We start from the raw sequence: 19,266 nt of genomic DNA, 5'->3' as shown, positions 1-19,266 counted from the left end.
ACAGCTCCCGGCGTGTCCCGCGCCCCTCGGGGCACCGCCCCCCTGAGGCTCCGCCCCCCCCCCTCGCCCGCGGGGCCGGTGCTCGGCGCTGCCCGGGCGGGAGCGGCGGGGACTGAACCGTCCCGAGCCCGACTGAACCGAGCCGGACCGGACTGAGCCCGACCGAACGGGCCGGTCCCGCCATGGCGGCGGCGGCGGGGCCCGCCGGGTTCCAGTTCGCCATCGATCGCGGCGGCACCTTCACCGACGTCTTCGCCCGCTGCCCCGGCGGCCGCGTCCGCGTCCTCAAGCTGCTCTCCGAGGACCCGGCGTACGGGGATGCCCCCACCGAGGGCATCCGCCGTGTCCTGCAGGAGGTGCGGCCGCTGGGACCCCCCCCGGGACACGCCCGGGAGCCCCCCCAGGATCACCCCGGGACCCTCCTCCCGATACCCCCCCGGGGTCACCTCTCACACACACCACGGCCCCCCTGGGACACCCCCCCTGCGAAATTGCAGCCCCCCGGGGATCTTCTCCCAGGACCTGCCCCCACAGCTGCCCTCCCAGGACCCCCACTGGGCTCCCCGCAGGACCCCCGGGCCCGAGCCCCCCCAGACCCCCCCCATGCCCCTTCTCGGGGCCCGTCCTGTCCAGACCCCCTGCCCGGGGGGGCCGGGGGGGTGGCACGGTGCAGCCCTGGGGTTGGGGGTCTGCAGTGGGGCTGGGGGTCCACGGTGGGGCTGGGGTTCCGTGGTGGGGCTGGGGGTCCATGATGGGTCCACAGTGGTGCTGAGGGTCCGCAGTGGGCTGGGCGTCCATGGTGGGTCCGTGGTGGTGCTGAGGGTCTGCGGTGGGGCTGGGGGTCCGTGGTGGTGCTGGAGGTTGGCGGTGGGGCTGGGGGTCGGCGGTGGGGTGGCAGGCTGACACCCGGGGTGTGGGCAGGAGAGCGGTGTGCCCGTGCCACGGGATCAGCCCCTGGACGCCTCTGGCATCGAGTGGATCCGCATGGGCACCACGGTGGCCACCAACGCGCTGCTGGAGCGCCGGGGTGAGCGCCTGGCGCTGGTGGTCACCCGCGGCTTCCGTGACCTTCTGCACATCGGCACCCAGGCCCGGCCCCGCATCTTCGACCTGGTGAGGCACGGCACTGCGCCGGCATGGGCTCGGGGTGGCACATCCCCGTGGCCCACAGTGTCTGGGATTGCAGTGGCACATCCCAGTGTGATCCACAGTGTCTGGGATTGTGGTGGCCCATCCCCATGTGACCCACATCCTCTGGAGTTGTGGTGCCCCATGCATGTGACCTGCCACATCTGAGATCAGAGTGACACGTCCCCATGACCCACAGCGTACGGGGTCGGGGCAGTACGTCCTTACGTCACCCACATCATCTGGGATTGTGGTCACACATCCCCATGTCCCACAACATCTGGGCTCAGGGCGGCACATCCCTGTGACCCATAGTGTCTGGGATTGGGGTGGTGTGTCCCCCTGACCCACACCATCCAGGCTCACTGTGCCACGTCCCCATGTCCTGCGCTCACCAGGCTTGGGACAGCCCACCCCCGTGACCCACGCCACCTGGAACCGGGCTGGCACTTCCTCGTGACCAGCACCATTCCGGCTCAGGGCAACATGTCCCCACATGACCCACACCATCCGTGCTTGGGTTGGCACGTCCCCGTGTGACCCACACCAGCCGGGCTTGGGGCAACGTGTCCCCGTGCCACCCACGCCATCCTGGCTCGGTGGGGCCCGGCGCGTCCTCTGCCCAGCACGGACGTCCTTGGCGACATCGGGAAGTCCCCGGATCCCGGGTGCCGCATCCCGTGAGCACTGCTGGGCCCCCGCCACGGCCCCGCGCCAGCCCGGCCCCACGCCAGCGCCCTGGCCGGCCGGTGGCCAGCAACGGCTCCAGCAGTGCGGTGAGGCCGGCGCAGGGGCTGCCTCATGGCGGTGGGGTGTCCCCCGGTAATGTCCTTCCCCCCCCCGCCCCCCCAGGAGGTGGCTGTGCCGGAGGTGCTGTACGAGGAGGTGATCGAGGTGGACGAGCGGCTGATCCCACACCAGCCTGGCTGCCGCCTCCCAGGGAAGGAGACCCTCCCAGTGCTGGAAGGTGAGGACCACCACCGTGGGGGAGGTCAACAGGGTGGCATCCCCCCCTGTGACCCCACCCCCCACCCCGGCTGTCCCCAGGCTCCACGGGGGCATCCCTGCTGGTGCAGCGGCCGCTGGAGCTGTCGGCGCTGCGGCAGGAGCTGGAAGGTGTGCTGGCCCGTGGCATCCGCAGCCTGGCCGTGTTGCTGCTCCACTCCTACGCGTGAGTCCTGGGAGGCCCTGGGGGAATGGAGGGGACACGGCCAGACCCCTGCGGCCGACACTGTCCCTGCTCTCCCCGGCAGCTGGCCCGGCCATGAGGAGCAAGTCGGGGCGCTGGCACGGGAGCTGGGGTTCCAGCACGTCTCCCTCTCCTCTGCGGTGGCGGCCATGGTGCGGGCGGTGCCGCGGGGCTACACAGCCTGCGCAGACGCCTACCTCACCCCCTGCATCCACCGCTACCTGGAGAGCTTCCGCGCCGGCTTCGCCCACCAGCTGCGGGTGAGTGGGGCTGCCAGGACCCCACCATGGGCAGCCATTGCACCAGGACCCACTGACAGTGCCCATCCTGCCAGGACCTGCCATAAGTGCCCATCCCACTGGGACCCCCACACGAGTGTCAATCCTACTGGGGCACCTCATAGGTGCCCATCCTGCTGGGACCCCCCATGGCCACTTCTCGCACTGGGAGCCCCTCATGGGCACCCATCACACCAGGACCCCTGCCACAGGCACTCATCCTGCTGGGACCCCATGGGCACCCATCACACCAGGACCCCCATGGATGCCCATCCTACTGGGACACCACCCCCCCCCCCAAGGGCAGCCATGAAACCAGGACCCCCATGGACCCCCATCACATCAGGATCCCCCACGGGCACTCATTCTTCCAGGACCCCCACCATGGGCACCCATCACACCAAGACCCCCCCCATGAGTGCCCCCCCCCATGCCCCCCTTGCAGGAGGTGCCAGTGCTGTTCATGCGCTCGGACGGGGGGCTCACCCCCATGGAGCACTTCAGTGGGGCCCGTGCCATCCTCTCTGGCCCAGCCGGCGGTGTGGTGGGCTACGCCATGACCACCTACCGTCGCGAGGACGGGCAGCCCGTCATCGGCTTTGACATGGGAGGTGAGCGGGGCCAGGGTGGGGGTCCCGCTGGGGTGGGGGTCCAGCCGGGGCTGAGCCACCCTCCCCAGGTACCTCAACGGATGTCAGCCGTTACGCTGGCGAGTACGAGCATGTCTTTGAGGCCAGCACCGCCGGTGTCAGCATCCAGGCGCCACAGCTCGACATCAACACCGTGGCGGCTGGCGGTGGCTCACGGCTCTTCTTCAGGTGGGTGGGGGGTGGGGGTCCGGGCACCCATGGGTGCCCTGGGTAGGGCATGGTGGTCCAGCTGGGCTGCAGCACAGCAGCGCGGGCACGGCTGGGACCCTCCCGCTCCCACCAGCATCTCCCCTCCAGGTCCGGGCTCTTTGTGGTTGGCCCTGAATCAGCGGGCGCCCACCCCGGCCCAGCCTGCTACCGCAAAGGTGAGTGGCCACGGTGCTGGCGGGTGCCACGCCACCGTGCCGCGCTCGCTGTCCTCATCCCCGTCCTGGTGCAGGGGGTCCGCTGACCGTCACCGATGCCAACCTCTGCCTGGGCCGCCTGCTCCCTGAGTACTTCCCCTGCATCTTCGGGCCGGGCGAGGACCAGCCGCTGTGCCGGGAGGCGGCGGCAGTGGCGTTCGGCGAGTTGGCTGCCCGCATCGATGCCTTCCTGGCCAGCACCACCGCCGGCACCCACCAGCCCCTCTCGGTGGAGGAGGTGGCCATGGGCTTCGTGCGGGTGGCCAATGAAGCCATGTGCCGGCCCATCCGCGCCCTGACGCAGGTAAGGTGACCCTGGCGGGGGGTGGCGGTGGCAGGGGGGCTATGGGTGCCCGGTGTCACTGTCGGTATCACCACTGCTGTATGTGTGTGTCCCCTCGCCAGGCCCGGGGCCACGACACCGCCCAGCACGTGCTGGCCTGTTTTGGGGGTGCAGGGGGGCAGCACGCCTGCGCCATCGCCCGCGCCCTGGGCATGAGCAGGGTCTTCATCCACAAGTAGGTGCAGGGGGGCTCCGTGGGGACCTCCCCTCTGCCAGTGCTGCTGGACTGGGGGGGGGGGGGGGGGGGCTGATCCCACTGGGGTGGGGGCACCCAAGGGGTGTCAGGATGCCCCCAGCCCTGGGTAGATGGTGTGGGGTTGGGGGGGCTCTGTGCCACCCACCAAGCTGAGTGCCCGTGTGCTGCTGGGTGGAGGGTTCGGGCGTCACATCCACAAAACAATGCGTTGGCTTTGGGGGTGCCCCAGGGCGCAGGGCTCAAGGGTGTCGCAGCCCCCCCCAGGCAGATAGGTTTGGGGGTGCCTTGGCCCCCAGGCAGTGGTGTTGGGTTTCGAGGTGCCCCAGTCCCCAGGTAGATAAAGGAGGTTTGGGGGTGTCCAAGGTCTGCACATGGGTGTGTTGTATTTAGGGGTGCCTCAGTCCCTAGGGGGATGCATTGGGTTTGGGGGTGCCCCTGGGTGCTGGGTTTGGGGGTGCCCTTGTCCTCTAGCAGATGCTTTGGGCTTCGGGGTGCCCCTGGCTGTGGGCTTCAGAGGCCCTGTCTCCGGGAGGATGTGTTGGGTTTGGGCTTGCCCCAGTCCCCAGGTGGCTTCAGTTGGGGTGCCCCTCTCACCAAGGGATGTGTTGGGGTTTGGGAGTGTTCCTGCGTTTGGGGGCCCCATCCTTGGGAGGATGCCTTGGGTTTGGGGTTGCCCATGGGCATGGGGTCCAGGGGTCCCATCCTGAGAGGATGCTTGGGTTTTGGGGTGCCCTGCTCCTCAGGTAGATGCATTTGAGGGTGCTCCTGGGCTCTGAATTTGGGGATGCCCCTGTCCCCAGGGGATGCGATGGGGTTGGGGGTCTCATCCTGGGAGGATGCTTCAGTTTGGGAGTGCCCCTGTCCCCAGGGGGTGGGCTGGCTTTTGGGGTGCCCCTGGGTGTGGGATTCAGGGGTCCCATCCCAGGAGGATGCTCTGGCATTGGGGGTGCCTGGCTCATCAGGTAAATGCATTTGGGGGTGCTCCTGTCCCCAGGGAGTGGGCTGGGTTTGGGGGTTCCATCCTGGGAGGATGCTTGGGTTTGGGGGTGCCCTGGTCCTCAGGTAGATGTGTTTAGGAGTGCCCCTCGGCTCTGGATTTGGGGGTGGGGTTCAGGGGTCCCATCCCGGGGGGATGCTGTGGGTTTGGGGGTGCCCCTGGGTGTGGGGTTCAGGGGTCCCATCCTGGGAGGATGCTCTGGCTTTTGGGTGCCCCGCTCCCCCAGGCGGTTTGGCTGGGTCAGGGGGTGCTGGCGGGCCAGGGGGCTGCAGCCCCTGGGCAGCGGTGTGGGGGGGCATCGCGCAGGTACAGCGGGATCCTGTCGGCCTTCGGGCTGGCGCTGGCGGACGTGGTGCACGAGGCGCAGACCCCCTGCGCCCTCCGCTACGAGCCGGCCGCCTTCCCTCGGCTGGATGAGCGCATCGCTGCACTGGAGCGGGAGTGTCGGGACGCGCTGCGGGCGCAGGGCTTTGTCGGGTGAGAGGCTGGGGGTCCCCGGGGAGGGATGGGGATGCTGGTGTCGCTGCTGCTGACAGGGCTGCCTCGCAGGGAGCAGATCCGCACAGAGGCTTTCCTGCACCTGCGCTATGAGGGCACCGACTGTGCCCTCATGTGCTCCGCCAAGGGCCACCCACCCACGCCGCGCTCCTGCCACGCCGGGGACTTCCAGGCTGCCTTCACCAGCCGGTGAGTCCCAGCACCGTGATCCCCCTCCCAGCACCACAATCCCCCTTCCAGGCACCACGATCCCCCTCTCCTGGTACCACAATCCCCACACTGTGATCCCCATCCCAGCACCATGATCCCCCTTGCAGGCACCACTATACCCTGTGCCAGCACCGTGATCCCCATCCCGGTGCCGCAATCCCCATCCCGGTGCTGTGATCCCCATCACGGTGCCATGGTCCCTGTCCCAGCACCACAATTCCCATCATGGTGCCATGGTCCCCATCCCAGCACTGCAATCCCCATCCCGGTACCGTGGTCCCCATCCCAGTGCCATGGTCCCCATCCTGGCACCTCCACACCATGCTCAGGGTGGCGGGGGGTCTCCTGGTACCCCTTTGTCGCAGCTGGCACCCGCCCCCCTCTTGCAGATACCTGAGGGAGTTCGGCTTCACCATCCCTGACCGGCCAGTGGTGGTGGATGACGTGCGGGTGCGCGGCACGGGCAGCAGCGGCATCAGCTGCGAGACTCCCCTGGCCCCCAGTGGGAAACCAGCGCGTGTGGAGACGGTGAGGGCAGGGGGGCTCAGGGGGCCTGGGGGAGCCTGGCAGGGCAGGGGGTGACCCGGCGTGGGGCTGGGGGCTCGGGCTGGGTCCCGCAGGTGACGCGGTGCTACTTCGAGGAGGGTTACCTGGAGACTCCGGTGTTTCTGCTGGAGGAGCTGGCCTGCGACCACACCATCCCCGGCCCCGCCATCATCATTGACAAGAACAGGTAGGGACCTCTGGGGGGGGAGAGGGGGTGGGACCCCGGGGAGCTGGAGGGGACCTTGAGAGGGTGGTGGGACCCTGAGCAGCTGGTGGGGAGCCCAGGGAGCTTGGGGGGAGCCCACAGAGCTGGGGGGACCCCAGAGAGCTGGGGAGACCTTGGGGGGCGGGGGGGCCCCTCAGGGATTTTGGGGGGACCCCAGGGAGCTGAGGGGTCCGTGGACATCTGGGGGGACCCAGGGAGCTTGGGGGAGTCCCCAGGGATCTTGTGGGAACCTGGGGAGCTAGTGAAACCCCAGGGAGCTGGCGGGTCCCTGGGGATCTGGGGGACCCAGGGAGCTTGGGGGGACCCCGGGGAGTTGGTGGAACCCCAGGGAGCTGGGGGGGACCCTCAGAGATGGTGGGTCCCTGAGCAGCTGGTGGGAAGTTGGGGGGGACCCCAGGAAGCTGTTAGGGAGCTCTGGAGGCTGGTGGGACCTGCAGGAGCTGGTAAAGAGACCAGGGAGCTGGTGGGGTCTCCAGGAAGCTGGTGGGGTCTCCAGGGAGCTGGGGAGGATCCCAGGAAGTTGGGGGGGGACCCCAGGGAGTTGGCGGGACTCCGGGAAGCCCCATGCCCTTTAGCTCCTGGTGTCACCGCCTGCCTCCTCCAGCACCATCGTGGTGGAACCTGGCTGCACCGCCAGCCTCACCAGCTTCGGTGACGTCTGCATCGCCATCGGCTCGGGGCGCCCGCGCCCCATCGGCCCCCAGCTTGACGCTGTCCAGCTGTCCATCTTCTCCCACCGCTTCATGAGCATCGCAGGTGGGGGGGTGCCCCCCAGCCCTGTCTGGGGCAGGGGGACATGGCGGTGGTGGGGGCTGGGGTATGGCTGGTGGGGCCAGGGGGTCCCAGGACCACCCCAGGAGGCGGGGGGGGGGGGGGCTCTGTGGGACAGCGGCGGCTGGTGTAGGGCAAGGGCCGTCCCCTGAGGGTCCGCCATGTCCCCCACGCAGAGCAGATGGGCCGCATCCTGCAGCGAACGGCCATCTCCACCAACATCAAGGAGCGCCTGGACTTCTCTTGTGCGCTTTTCGGACCAGACGGGGGGCTGGTCTCCAACGCCCCCCACATCCCCGTCCACCTGGGCGCCATGCAGGAGACCGTCCAGTTCCAGGTAGGAGGGTCCCCAGGATCCCCCTGGCACCCCCCTGGGGACCTGCTCAGCCCTTCCTGGTGCTGCCACAGATCCGCAACCTCGGTGAGGACCTGCGGGAAGGGGACGTCATCCTCAGCAACCACCCCTGCGCCGGGGGCAGCCACCTGCCCGACCTCACCGTCATCACCCCTGTGAGTGCCAGCCAGTGGCCAGGGACCCCCCCAGGGTTCAGGATCCCCCCTCCACTGGGCCACCAGCTCAGTGCTGGGCTCCCCTCAGGTCTTCTGGCCAGGTGTCCCCAAGCCCGTCTTCTTTGTGGCCAGCCGCGGGCACCATGCAGACATTGGGGGCATCACCCCCGGCTCCATGCCCCCCCACTCCAAGGCGCTGCGGGAGGAGGGGGCTGTCTTTGTCTCCTTCAAGCTGGTGAAAGATGGCATCTTCCAGGAGGAGGGTGGGTTTACACCGGGGTGACAGGGATGTGGTGGGGATGGCAGGGACACGGTGGGGAAGTGGTGGGGGTGTCAGGGATGTGGTGGGGACAGTGGGGACTTGGTGGGGATGGCAGGGATGGGGGGGGGGGTGGCGGGGATGTGGTGATGATAGCAGGAACACGGTGGGGATGGTGGGGATGCGGTGGGAATGGCAGGGATGTGATGGCAATGGCAGAGAGGATGGGGATGGGGCGAGGATGGCAGGGACACAGTTGGGGTGTGGTGGCAATGCCAGGGATGCAGTGGGGATGTGGTGGATGTGGCTTGGACACAGCGAGGATGCAGGGGGAATGGCAGGGGCATGCTGCGGATGGCAAGGACGTGGTGGGAATGGCAAGGATGTGATGGGAATGGCGGGGACGTGGTGGGGACAGGCGCCTTCCACCCCGCTGCCACTCACTTGCCCTCCACAGTGGTGACGGAGGCCCTGATGGCACCGGGCCGCATCCCGGGCTGCAGCGGGACCCGGAACCTGCAGGACAACCTGTCGGACCTGCGGGCCCAGGTGGCTGCCAACCAGAAGGGCATCCAGCTGGTCACCGAGCTCATCCGCCTCTATGGCCTCCCGGTCGTCCAGGCATACATGGCCCACATCCAGGTGGGACCCGCCACCCCCCCAGCCCCCCTGGTCCCCCCCGGCCCCACCGTGACGCCCGCCGTCCCCAGGCCAATGCCGAGGTGGCCGTGCGGGAGATGCTGAAGGGTTTCGCCGCACGCTGGGGCACTGCGGTGGAGGCTGAGGACCGCATGGACGACGGCTCGCCCATCCGGCTGCGCGTGCAGGTGGACCCCCAGGAGGTGAGCAGGCGGGAGATCCCCCCCATCCCCGATGTGGGGTTTGGGGGAGCCCCTCAGCTGGGTGGGGGACACACATGGGGTTACCCCTCATCCCTGGTGTCCCTGCAGGGTAGTGCTGTCTTTGACTTCTCGGGCTCGGGGCCGGAGGTGTACGGTAACTGCAACGCGCCACGCGCCATCACCCTGTCCGCCCTCATCTACTGCCTGCGCTGCATGGTGGGCCAGGACATCCCCCTCAACCAGGTGGGTGCAGGACCCCCAGCTGCGGGAATCCCCCCCCTGCCCCGAGGCTGCGGACCCCGCCCCGAGACTGTGGGACCCCCCCAAAGCTGTAGAATTTCCCCCCAAGACTGTGGGACCCCCCCGCTGTGGAACTCCCCCCCGGGCTGTGGGACGCCCTGGGCTGTGGGACCCCTGGGCTGTGGGACCCCTGGGCTGTGGGACCCCCCCCCAAGGCTGCAGGACCCCCAGGCTGTGGGTCCAACCCAGCGTTGTGGGACTCCCACCTGCAGCACCCCTGAGGCTGTGAGAAGCCCCCTGGGCTGCAGGACCCTTGGTGGTGGGACCCCTGGACTGTGGGACCCCCGAGCTGTGGGATCCCCAGTTGCAGCACCCAGGGGCTGTGGGACCCTTCACTACCCCAGTCAGGCACTCTCAGGGGAAGCTGCCAGCCCCTGATGGGGGGCTCAGGGCTTGAGACAGGGGGTCCTGGGACCCCAATCCCCTTGTGTAGTGGGGGTCCTAGGACTTTGTTCCCCTGGGAGCGTAGTCTGGGACCCCTGGTACAGGAGGGTCTGGGCCTCTGGTCACTAGGAATGTGGGGGTCCTGCTCTCCTGGGGGGTCCTGCTCCCCTAGCATGGGGTCTGGGCCCCTGAGCCCTGGGGTAGGGAGGTGGGGGGCTCGGGGTGCTGCATATGTGTGGCAGGACCCATGCGGGGGCCAGCTGGGACCAATGGGCCACCTGTGTGTCCCCACACCAAGGGCTGCCTGGCCCCCGTGCGAGTGGTCATCCCCAAGGGCTCCATCCTGGACCCCTCGCCCGAGGCTGCCGTGGTGGGGGGCAACGTCCTCACCTCCCAGCGCGTGGTGGATGTCATCTTTAAAGCCTTCGGCGTCTGCGCTGCCTCACAGGTAGGGACGAGGGTGACAGGTCCCAGAGTGCTGAGGGTCCCAGGTGCCGAGGGTCCTAGGGGTCCAGTGTGCAAGTGATCCCAGGGGTCTGGGGTCCCAGGGTGTCAGGTCTCCTGGGGAATGGGGGTCCCAGGGGGTCTGGGGTCCCAGGAGTCAGAGATGCGGGGTGCTGGGGGTCCCAGGAGTCTTGTGGTTTGGGGGTCCTGGGGGGTCTGGGGTCTTGGGAGCCTTGGGGTTCCTGGGGTGCCATGGGTCAGGGTCCTGGGAGTCAGGGCTATAAGAGGTCTGGGATTTTGGGGGTCCTGGCGTTCAGGGGTCCCAGGTGTTGGGGGTGCTGGAGGTAAGAGGTCCCTGGGTTTGGGGTCCTGGGGTGCCAGAGGTCCTGGGAATCCTAGGTGCTGGGGGTCGGGGGTCCCAGGGGTGTTGGTTCCCACGGCTCCCAAGTTGCCAAGGCTCTGGGATGCTGGGATTCCTGGGGGATGGGGGTCCCAGGGGTCTGGGGTGATAGGGGTCAGAGGAGTTGGGCACGTCAGGGTGCCAGGGGTCCTGTGGCTTGGGGGTCCTGAGGGGTCTGGGGTCCTGAGGAGTCTTGGGAGTCCTGGGATGCCAGGGGTCTGGGGTCCTGGGAGTCAGGGTTATGAGGGGTCTGGAATGCTGGGGATCCTGGGGGTCAGGGGTTCCACGGGTTGGAAGTGCTGCAGGCTGGGGGTCCTGGGGCGCCAGACATCCTGGGAGTCCTAGTGCTGGGTGTCGGGGGTCCCAGGAGTCAGACAATCCTAGGGGTATGGGGTGCCAGGGGTCTCAGGATGCCAGAGCTCTGGGGTGCTGGGGGTCCTGGGAGTCAGGGGTCCCAGGAGTCTGGGATGTGGGGTGTCCTAGGGGGTCAAGGGCCCCGGGGGCCGGGGTTGCTGGAGATCCCAGGGGTCAGGAGTTGAGGGTGCTGGGTGCCGGGGTCGCCAGGGGTCTGGGGTGCTGGGGGTCCCCAGGGTCGGATCCCTGGTGGGGGCTGTGTGCCCCCCGCCGCCCCCTGCCCTCCATCCTCAGGGCTGCATGAACAACGTCACCTTCGGGAACGAGCGGGTGGGCTACTACGAGACGGTGGCCGGGGGCGCGGGGGCTGGCCCGCACTGGCACGGCCGCAGCGGGGTCCACACGCACATGACCAACACCCGCATCACTGACCCCGAGATCCTGGAGCAGCGGTGGGTGCTGGAGCCTGGGGGAGGGCACGGGGGGGCTGCCGGGGCCCTGCCAGGACTCACCCCGTGTGCGTCTCCCCTGCCAGGTACCCCGTGGTCCTGCAGCGCTTTGAGCTGCGGCGGGGCTCGGGGGGCTCGGGGCGCTGCCGCGGTGGCGACGGCGTCGTGCGGGAGCTGCTCTTCCGTGAGGACATGGTGCTGTCGGTGCTGAGCGAGCGCCGTGCCATCCGCCCCTACGGCCTGCGAGGTGAGCGGGGACCCCCCGCCGTGGCCCCCTGCGGCCCCCCATTGCCCCCTGACCCACACTTTGCCGCTTAGGGGGCAGCCCCGGCGCCCCGGGGCTCAACCTGCTGCTGCGCCGCGACGGCCGAACCATCAACCTGGGCGCCAAGACATCAGTGCCGGTGGAGCCAGGGGTGAGTGTCACGTAGGACCCCCCCACACCCCCCCCCCAGCACCCCTGCACCCCCCGACGCCCCGTCTTCTCCCCACCGCAGGATGTATTCCGCCTGCAGACCCCCGGCGGGGGCGGCTTTGGCTCCCCTGGGGATGGGGGGGAACCCGAGGAGACGGCTCGGCCGCTGGCGCCGCAGAGCTTTGCGGAGCGTGGGAGCGTCTTCGAGTACCGCCGGGCGCAGGAGGCTGTCTGAGGGTCCCTGCCCCCTGAGCTGCGGCTGTGGGGCAGCCCCAGCCCCGGCTACGCACACCCCGTGGGGCAGCCCCCTCCCTCGCCTAGGTACGCACACCCCGTGGGGCTGCCCCCTCCCCCGCCTAGGTACGCACACCCCGTGGGGCAGCCCCCTCCCCTGCCTAGGTATGCACACCCCGTGGGGCTTCCCCCTCCCCCGCCTAGGTACGCACACCCCGTGGGGCAGCCCCCCAACCCCAGAAACACACAGTCCGTGGGGCAGCCCCCCATTCCTAGATACAGTCTATAGGGCAGCCCCCCAACCTCAGATATGCACATCCTGAGAAGCATCCCCCTGGTCCTAGATATGCACACTCCATGGGGCAGCCCCCAACCCCAGATGCACACACTCTGTGGGGTAGCCCCCCCATTCCTAGATACGCACAGTCAGTGGGGCAGCCCCCCAACCCCAGCTATGCACATTCTGTGGGGTAGACCCCGAAGCCTAGCTATGCACACTCAGTGGGGCAGCCCCCCAACCCCCGCTATGCACATTCAGCGGGGCAACCCCCTACCCCAGCTATGCACACCCCAAGGGGCAGCCTTCGTCTCCACACCTCAGGCTCTCACCCCCCACCCCAAGGCAGGGAGGGACCAGAGGGTCACTCTGCCGTGGGGCAGGGCTCAGGCTTCTGCTGTGGGGCAGCTTCTCCTCCCCATGGCACTGCCTCCCCGCCCCCAAGCCCCTCTCCTTCCCAGCTCCGTGCCTTTCAATAAATGAGCCTTCGGGCCCTTCCCGTGTGGCTGTGTGTGTTGGGGGGGGTAGGTGTGCTCCTGGGGCTCCCCTGGTGCCCCCCAACCCATCCTGCTGCCCCCCAGCCTCATCGAGCCCCGAGAGCTCAGCCCCATGTGCCTGGGCTGGTTCCTCCAGACGCCGTGCCCCGGTTGGGGGGTCCGGCTGCCCCATGGCTCCCTCCACCCTGATCCCCCAGCGCCACGGGGCCGATGCCAGCACAGCACCCACTGCACTCGAGGCCTTTATTTTGCACCAGAAGCTAAAACTGTGCGGGCACCGGAGCGTCGCCGGATTGTTGCCAGATTGTTGCCATGGCTCAGGGGGTCGCAGGGGCCACGTTGAGCCGCAGGACCACGGGCAGGTGGTCGGAGCGGGTGGCCAGTTGGGTGATGACGGAGAACCCTGCCACCTCCTGCTGGGGAGAGGGGCCGTCAGGGCCGGGGACACAGGGGGGAGGTTGGGCACCCCCCACCCTGTGGTGCCCACGCTCACCGTCTGCAGCGGCAGGTCCCTGTGGTGCGGGCGGTAGAGGATGTAATCCAAGCGCCGGCCCTGCCAGGGGCCAGGGGCTGCCGGGTCGGGCTCCCCGCTGGAGAGGATCGGGCCCGCCAGGTACTGGTGCCTCCCTGACGGCTGCGAGAGGGTCCTGTGGAGCAGGGACATGGTAGCACAGGGACATGGTGGTGTGGGGACACAGTGGCACAGGACATGGTTGGCATGGGGATGCGGTGGCATGAGGACGTGGTGGCATGGGGATACGGTGGGGTGGGGACATGGTGGGACAGGGATGTGGTGCCATAGGGTTGTGGTGGCACAGGGACACGGTGGTGCAAGGACACAGTAGCATGGAGACATGGTGACATGGGAATGTAGTGGAACGGAGGTGTGGTGACACAGGGACATAGTGGCAAAGGGTTGTGGTGGCATGTGGCCACAGTGGCACAGAGGAGTGGCATGGGAACACTGGCACAGGGATGTGGTCGCTCATAAACATGGTGGCATGGGAACCTGGTAGCACAGGGGATGTGGTGACATCGGGGATGGAGGGACCCCCACCGCCAGCGCTGCCCCTCCAGGCTGGGTGGCTTGGCTGGCACATCCCGCTCCCCACCTCAAGGCCATGGGTGGCTGTCCCTGCAGGACACCAGCCCTGTCCCACCCCTGTCACCTCTTCAGCTTCTCCGGAGTGGACACGGGCTCATCGTAGATCTTCAGGTAGTTGAGCAGGGTGCCTGTGGATGGCAACGGGCTGTGAGTGGGACCCCTGCTGCGTCCGCCTCCATAGGCACTGGGGACAGGGATGAGGGGGCTGGGGGAGGCAGGTCCCACCTATGGCCCAGGGTGCGTCCTGCCCGGGCCCCCGGCGGCAGGGGTCCTGGTAAACCTTGAAGAGCTGGTGCTGCTGGTTGAGCTCGTCACCTGCAGGGAGGGGGACACATCTCTGCCATCAGCCCCCACCAACCACCAGCACCCTCCGTCCGCCCACCCCCCTGCCCCCCATCACCCCCCCGACCTCGGGAGCAGTTGTCGAAGTTGAGGTCCCCGCAGAAGATGTCGAAGGCCACCACGTCCCCGTGCTGCTCCTGCTCCTCACGGAAAAGCTGCAGCCAGTGCAGCCCCAGCGTCAGCTGCTCATCCCGGATGGTGGCATCAGCTGTGGGATGGGGACACACACACACGGTGTCATCGATCGCCCCGGCACCGCCAGGTCTCCCCAGTTGGGTGAGCAGGAGCGTGGCCCTCACCTGCGGGTGCCTGCAGGTGGGTGCAGCCGATGTAACCCACGACCCTCTGCCCCTGCACCGAGCCCAGCAGCACCTGGGGGGGCGAGTGGGGAAGGCAGCACCCTCAGCAGGGAAATCGCAGCACCCTGCCCGCTGCAGCAGAGGAGGGAGGGGGGTTACCCACTCACCTGAACCACCAGCAGCCCCTTGGCGGCCAGGGCATCCTCGCGGGCACCATTGGGGAAGCCGTGGTACCGCACGGCCAGCAGCGGGTAGCGGCTGGCCAGGAAGAGCCCGCTGTTGAGCAGCTTCAGCCGATGGCCCCAGAGCCCGAGGGCACCCACCTCAGAGAGTATGTGTGGGAAGATGCTGCCCAGTTGCTGGCGCAGGCAGGTGGTGGCCCTGCCATCGAAAACCTCCTGCAGGCAGATGAAGTCAGCATCTGCTGGGAAATGCTCGGACAAAACCGCCGGCATGGGCTCTGCTGCCACCACTGCCGCGCTGCCAGGGGGCTGCCAGGGGGTGGAGAGGGTCCCGCCGTAACTGTTGACCTCGCCTTGCCGTGGCTTAACTAGGCTAGCCCGGGCGCTGGGAGGGTCCGGTGGCACCTGGGTGAGGTGGCGGGCGATGTAGACGGCACGCTGTGGCGTCTGCCCCAGGTTGCTGAACTTGGCCAAGCCGCTGGGCATAAGGCAGACATTGGCACTGAGGAAGGTGAAGGTCCGGCGCTGCCGAAGGTCCCACGGCTGCACCGATGCTGTGCCTGCCGTGTACTGGTAGGCAAAAGGCCGCCGCACTGCCTGCACAGGCAGCCACAGCAGCAGCCCCAGGGCAGCCAGGGGCAGCGAGAGCAGCAACAGCACGACATACACCGATCCGGCCAGCCCCTGCCTGGTGCAGCTGTGGCACCGTCCACACCGCTGGAGCCGAGCCTGCCTCCGCTCCTCCGTTGTCTGCCGCAGGTCAAGGAGGCTGAAGACAGCCCAGGAGCTGGGGGTGAGCAGCCACCGGGCCAGGCGGTCCAGGGCCACCAGCACCCGGCTGGGGAAGGGGGACTCCCGCAGCAGCATGTGGGGGGTGTCGGTGGGCACTGGGTGGCTGGGCAGGGGGTTGAGGGGGAGCACGACGTCCCCTCGCTCCTGCGTGGGGGCTCTGGTGCAGCCGGCACGACCTACGGGAGAGACCCCAGATCAGGGGTGGTGGGAACAGTGCAGCCTAGAGTGGGAACCCCCCCACCCTCATGCTGGCTGCCACAGCTGAGTCACCACCGTGGGAACTTCCCATGGCCAGGACCGTCCCACACATCCCTGGGAATCATCCCACACATCCCTGGGAATTATCCCACGCATCCCTGGGCATCATCCCACGCATCCCTGGGCTCTGCTGGGGGTGGAGAGAAAGCACCTGCAGCGTGTGGCGGGGGCTGGCACGGCTGAAGCAGGGCTGCTGGCCCCTGCCGTGTCCCTGAAGGGTCCCAATGGGGTCCCCGGGCTCCCCAAAGCCACCTCAGGCAGGTAGAACCAGGAGGGCATGCTGGAGCCGGGGCCTTGCTCAGCACCCGATGGCATCTCTCTGCGTGCCACGGGGCCCTTTGGTCCTGCCCTGTGTCACCGGCACCAGCCACCCTTGCCCCCTGCGCCAGCTCCTGTCCCACACCATGCCCCCGCAGCACCACCCCACCGCCGCCCACTCACCTGCCTGCTGGGCTGGGGGGGGTCAGGGACTGCTGTTCCCCCTGTCCCCGGGAGCCCTGCTGCCTGCCGGCATGGCACACGACTGAGCCGCGGCAAGGTGAGCCCTGGTGAGGCCAGGACTGGCCAGCCTGGCCTGACGGGTTCCCGGCGCCTCCATGCCTCGCGGCCGTGCTACAGGCCAGGAACCGGCTCCTCGGCCCAACACCTCATGCTGCCCATCCGCCTCCTCCTGCCCCTTCACCCGCGGCTGGTGACTCCTGCCTGAGTCCTGCCTGACTGCAGCCTCACACCCAGCCGTCCTGCCCTCCCACATCCGCTCCCAGCACTGGGGACGCTGGGGACAGCGGGGATGCAGGGGTCACTGGGGACAGTGGGGATGCTGGGGACAGTGGGGATGCAGAGGTCACTGGGGACAGTGGGGATGCTGGGGACAGTGGGGATGCAGGGGTCACTGGGGACAGTGGGGATGCTGTGGTCACTGGCCACAGCAGAGCCTCTGGGTGCCCTTGGCTTGGGGGTCTGAGCTCCCCCTGCCCACCAGGCTGCCCTACACTTGCCCACCAGACCAGAGCTCTTGGCTGTGGCTACTCCGGCTTCATCCCCCCAACCCTGAGGCACCGGTGGGGCTTCGGCTCCATGTCCTCTCCTGCCATGGGGGTCCCTGGGGCAGAACCCCTGAGGAACCGCTCCGCTGGGGGACATGGCTCTGCGGCAGGAGCCCAGCAGGGTGCTCTGCCCCACAGTGCCATGGACAGCCCAGGTGGCACGTGCAGAAGGGATGACTCAGCCCAGGTGCTGTCACTTCCCGGCCATGTGGGCATCCCTGACTCCCACGGGAAGGTAATTTGCCATCACGGGAGTGTGAGTGTGTGCAGCCTGGCTGGGAGCGGCCCCACCTGTGTGGCAGCACCGGGTATGGGGTGCTGGGATCCCCCAAAACTCCTGGCCCTCACCCAGAGGGGTCAGTGCAGGCAGCTGCCGCACATCGACCCCGTGGCACTGGCAGTGCCGGAGGGCTCTGCCCTGGTAGCAGGGGCAGTGGGCACTGCCCCGCTGTGCAGGCAGAGCGGGCATTGTTCTCACAGGTCTGATGCGGGCATGGTGCCCACGGCGCTGGCAGCAGGCAGCAGCATTGTCCCCGTGGCACTGGCAATAGCAACGGGCATTGCACCATGGTGCTGGCAGCAGCAACAGGCATTGCCCTGCAGTGCAGGCAGCAGCAATGGGCATTGCCCTGCGGCACTGGCAGCTTCACCCCGGCACATGCTGCACCCAGGGCCGTGTTTGCCCAGCAGCCGGCTCCGCAGGGTGCGGCAGCCGAGCCCTCCGCGCTGCTGGGTGCCGCCTGTGCCACACTGCCCGGCAGCTCTGTCCCAGCCCTGCCTTTGCTGGAGGCTTTTGGTGGCCGGGGGGCGAGTGGCACCTGCCCCCGTGCTGCCGGTGCTGCTCCCTAACCTGAGGGCCAGGCAGTCCCCGAGTCGCCTGTGCTGGCTCCCTGCCCACGCCGGCTCCCTGCCCGTGCCGGTTCCCTGCCCGTGCTGCCCCGCCACCGCCAGTCGTGCCACTCCTCGGGGCCACACTATGTCCTGCATCCCTGCGTGCCCCCCACTCACCTCCCTGCCCTGCGGTGCTGGGGGCCATCGCCGACGGCACCAACGCCTCCGCCTGCCCAGAGGGGCCTGCACCGCTGCTGCCGTCAGCTTGTGGCCACCGTCTGCTCAGAGCCACCGCCTGCCCGGCACGCCGGGGGCTCAGCACACCGCCGCTGGCGCCGAGAGCTCAACAGGTCACAAACATCCGCTCACCGCCGGGCCGGACCGTGGGCTAATTAGCCGCGGCCCCGGCCGTGCCTGGTTGCCATCCAGCCCTGGGCCGGCCGGCTGGCCGCATTCCTGCCCTGGGTGCGTGGCAAATGCCGCCCTCTGTCACCAATACACCGGCAGCCCCCTGCTGCCACCGCCGTGCCAAGCGGTGCCGCCAGCCGCCCCCCAGCGCACCATGTGCCGAGGAGCTTGCGGGCAGGGGTCCGGCCGCGGCGGTGGGCTGGGGAGCCGGCGGCCGCTGAGCTGCTGGCACTGCACCTTGCCCGTCCGGTGAACACCCACGACTGGTTTTCCCAGGGCTGTAACCCCTTCTCTGCCGCGTCCTGGCCTGCAGGCATGCTAGGACTGCCGAAATGGACTGGAGGCGGCTATGACCAGTGAGGATGAGGTGGGGAACGTCAAGTGAGGAGGCACCACAGCTGCCTGAGCCAGTGCCTCGAGGATGAGCCATCACACCTGAGCCTGCCACGGTACCGTGGGTGGGGGGCAGACTGTGGCGGGGATGGGGGTGACTGGAACTCCCCAAACCCCACAGCACCCGCCAAGCAGCAGCACTAACCCCTCTGTCTGCGCAGCCTTCATCCGCGTCACCCCCCAGCTGCCACCATCATCTTCCGGCTGTGCCAGCCCCAGGGGAGTGTGACAGGATGCTCCCCCAATTCCTTCCGCTGGCACCAGTCCCAGAGCACCCATGTTTTCCAATCCAGCATGATGGCTGCACAGTGACCCACCTGCACCCGTGGGACTGCCTGCCTGACCCCACTTTGCCTGGCACAGACCCCCGGCACAGGGGTCCACACCACCCCCCTCACCTACCTGGGAGCTGCCGAGTGCCCCCACCCGAGGGCCACCAGTGCTGCTGGCAGGGCACAGCCTGGCACGGCACGGCAGGGGGTTCCCTCTGGGGCCGGTTGGCCCCGAGCGGCTGTTTCCCCTTTTTGGCTGTGGGAGGAAGTGGCCACAGGCAGGAAGGGTCCCCACACACACCCCTGGCCCCCCAGCCCTGGCCCCTCTGCCATGCCGCCGCCGCAGGCTCCCTGATGCCCAAATCCCCCAGACCTGGCCCCTCTGCTGGCACCCTGGCACAGCCCTGGCACAGCCTGGCACAGCCTAACACAGCCTGGCACAGCTCGGCACGAGGGTCCCAGCCCACCATGGTGAGACCCCTGCTGAGGCCCTGACCTGGCTGTGCCATGGGGCCCGGGGGATGCTGGTGGTGCATC

The 19,266-nt window shown here is 68.6% G+C and overlaps 2 protein-coding genes across 7 annotated transcripts; one reads left to right on the top strand and one right to left on the bottom strand.

Moving 5' to 3' along the window:
• Positions 1-71: 71 nt before the first annotated feature.
• Positions 72-12,798, top strand: OPLAH (5-oxoprolinase, ATP-hydrolysing). 5 transcript variants are annotated; one of them, XR_005827076.1, is made up of 26 exons: positions 72-356; positions 922-1,113; positions 1,981-2,095; positions 2,176-2,299; positions 2,382-2,577; positions 3,041-3,206; positions 3,275-3,413; positions 3,543-3,610; positions 3,685-3,953; positions 4,055-4,167; positions 5,492-5,662; positions 5,735-5,872; positions 6,283-6,421; positions 6,514-6,626; positions 7,270-7,421; positions 7,618-7,946; positions 8,035-8,209; positions 8,663-8,847; positions 8,916-9,047; positions 9,156-9,290; positions 10,030-10,179; positions 11,224-11,381; positions 11,465-11,625; positions 11,697-11,794; positions 11,876-12,192; positions 12,232-12,798. XR_005827076.1 is itself a non-coding variant. In XM_040588173.1 (26 exons), the coding sequence occupies exons 1-26, from the start codon at positions 183-185 to the stop codon at positions 12,026-12,028; spliced, it is 3,879 nt and encodes a 1,292-aa protein (XP_040444107.1). In that variant the 5' UTR covers positions 72-182; the 3' UTR covers positions 12,029-12,798. The 5 variants fall into 5 exon arrangements, 4 of the variants coding, with proteins under 4 accessions (XP_040444107.1, XP_040444104.1, XP_040444105.1 ...); XM_040588173.1 differs by having other exon boundaries at positions 7,613-7,773; positions 7,845-7,946; positions 11,876-12,798; XM_040588170.1 differs by having other exon boundaries at positions 11,876-12,798.
• A 232-nt stretch (positions 12,799-13,030) lies between these two features.
• Positions 13,031-18,647, bottom strand: LOC121085746 (sphingomyelin phosphodiesterase 5-like). Of its 2 annotated transcripts, none has more exons than XM_040588715.1 (8): positions 18,603-18,647; positions 14,715-15,697; positions 14,548-14,620; positions 14,316-14,456; positions 14,132-14,221; positions 13,971-14,034; positions 13,295-13,448; positions 13,031-13,214 (listed from the first exon to the last, which is right to left on the bottom strand). In XM_040588715.1, the coding sequence occupies exons 2-8, from the start codon at positions 15,594-15,596 to the stop codon at positions 13,119-13,121; spliced, it is 1,500 nt and encodes a 499-aa protein (XP_040444649.1). In that variant the 5' UTR covers positions 15,597-15,697; positions 18,603-18,647; the 3' UTR covers positions 13,031-13,118. The 2 variants fall into 2 exon arrangements, with proteins under 2 accessions (XP_040444649.1, XP_040444648.1); XM_040588714.1 differs by lacking the exon at positions 18,603-18,647 and adding an exon at positions 17,834-18,579.
• Positions 18,648-19,266: the final 619 nt, after the last annotated feature.

The sequence above is a fragment of the Falco naumanni genome, chromosome 3 (assembly GCF_017639655.2).
Source record: "Falco naumanni isolate bFalNau1 chromosome 3, bFalNau1.pat, whole genome shotgun sequence".
Taxonomy (NCBI): Eukaryota; Metazoa; Chordata; class Aves; order Falconiformes; family Falconidae; genus Falco; species Falco naumanni.
The sequence above is the reverse complement of the archived record's forward strand: the minus strand, read 5'-3'. Positions and strand labels throughout refer to the sequence as shown.

Excerpts from the sequence above, each read along its gene's own strand:
- OPLAH (XM_040588170.1), top strand. The coding sequence starts at position 183 with ATGGCGGCGGCGGCGGGGCCCGCCGGGTTCCAGTTCGCCATCGATCGC. Across the intron at positions 3,414-3,542 it reads GGCTCACGGCTCTTCTTCAG|GTCCGGGCTCTTTGTGGTTG; the intron begins GTGGGTGGGGGG and ends TCTCCCCTCCAG. Across the intron at positions 7,422-7,617 it reads CCGCTTCATGAGCATCGCAG|ATGGGCCGCATCCTGCAGCG; the intron begins GTGGGGGGGTGC and ends CACGCAGAGCAG.
- LOC121085746 (XM_040588714.1), bottom strand. The coding sequence starts at position 17,861 with ATGGCCCCCAGCACCGCAGGGCAGGGAG. Across the intron at positions 14,222-14,315 it reads CTTCGACAACTGCTCCCGAG|GTGACGAGCTCAACCAGCAG; the intron begins GTCGGGGGGGTG and ends CCCTCCCTGCAG. Across the intron at positions 13,449-13,970 it reads ACTCCGGAGAAGCTGAAGAG|GACCCTCTCGCAGCCGTCAG; the intron begins GTGACAGGGGTG and ends CCTGCTCCACAG.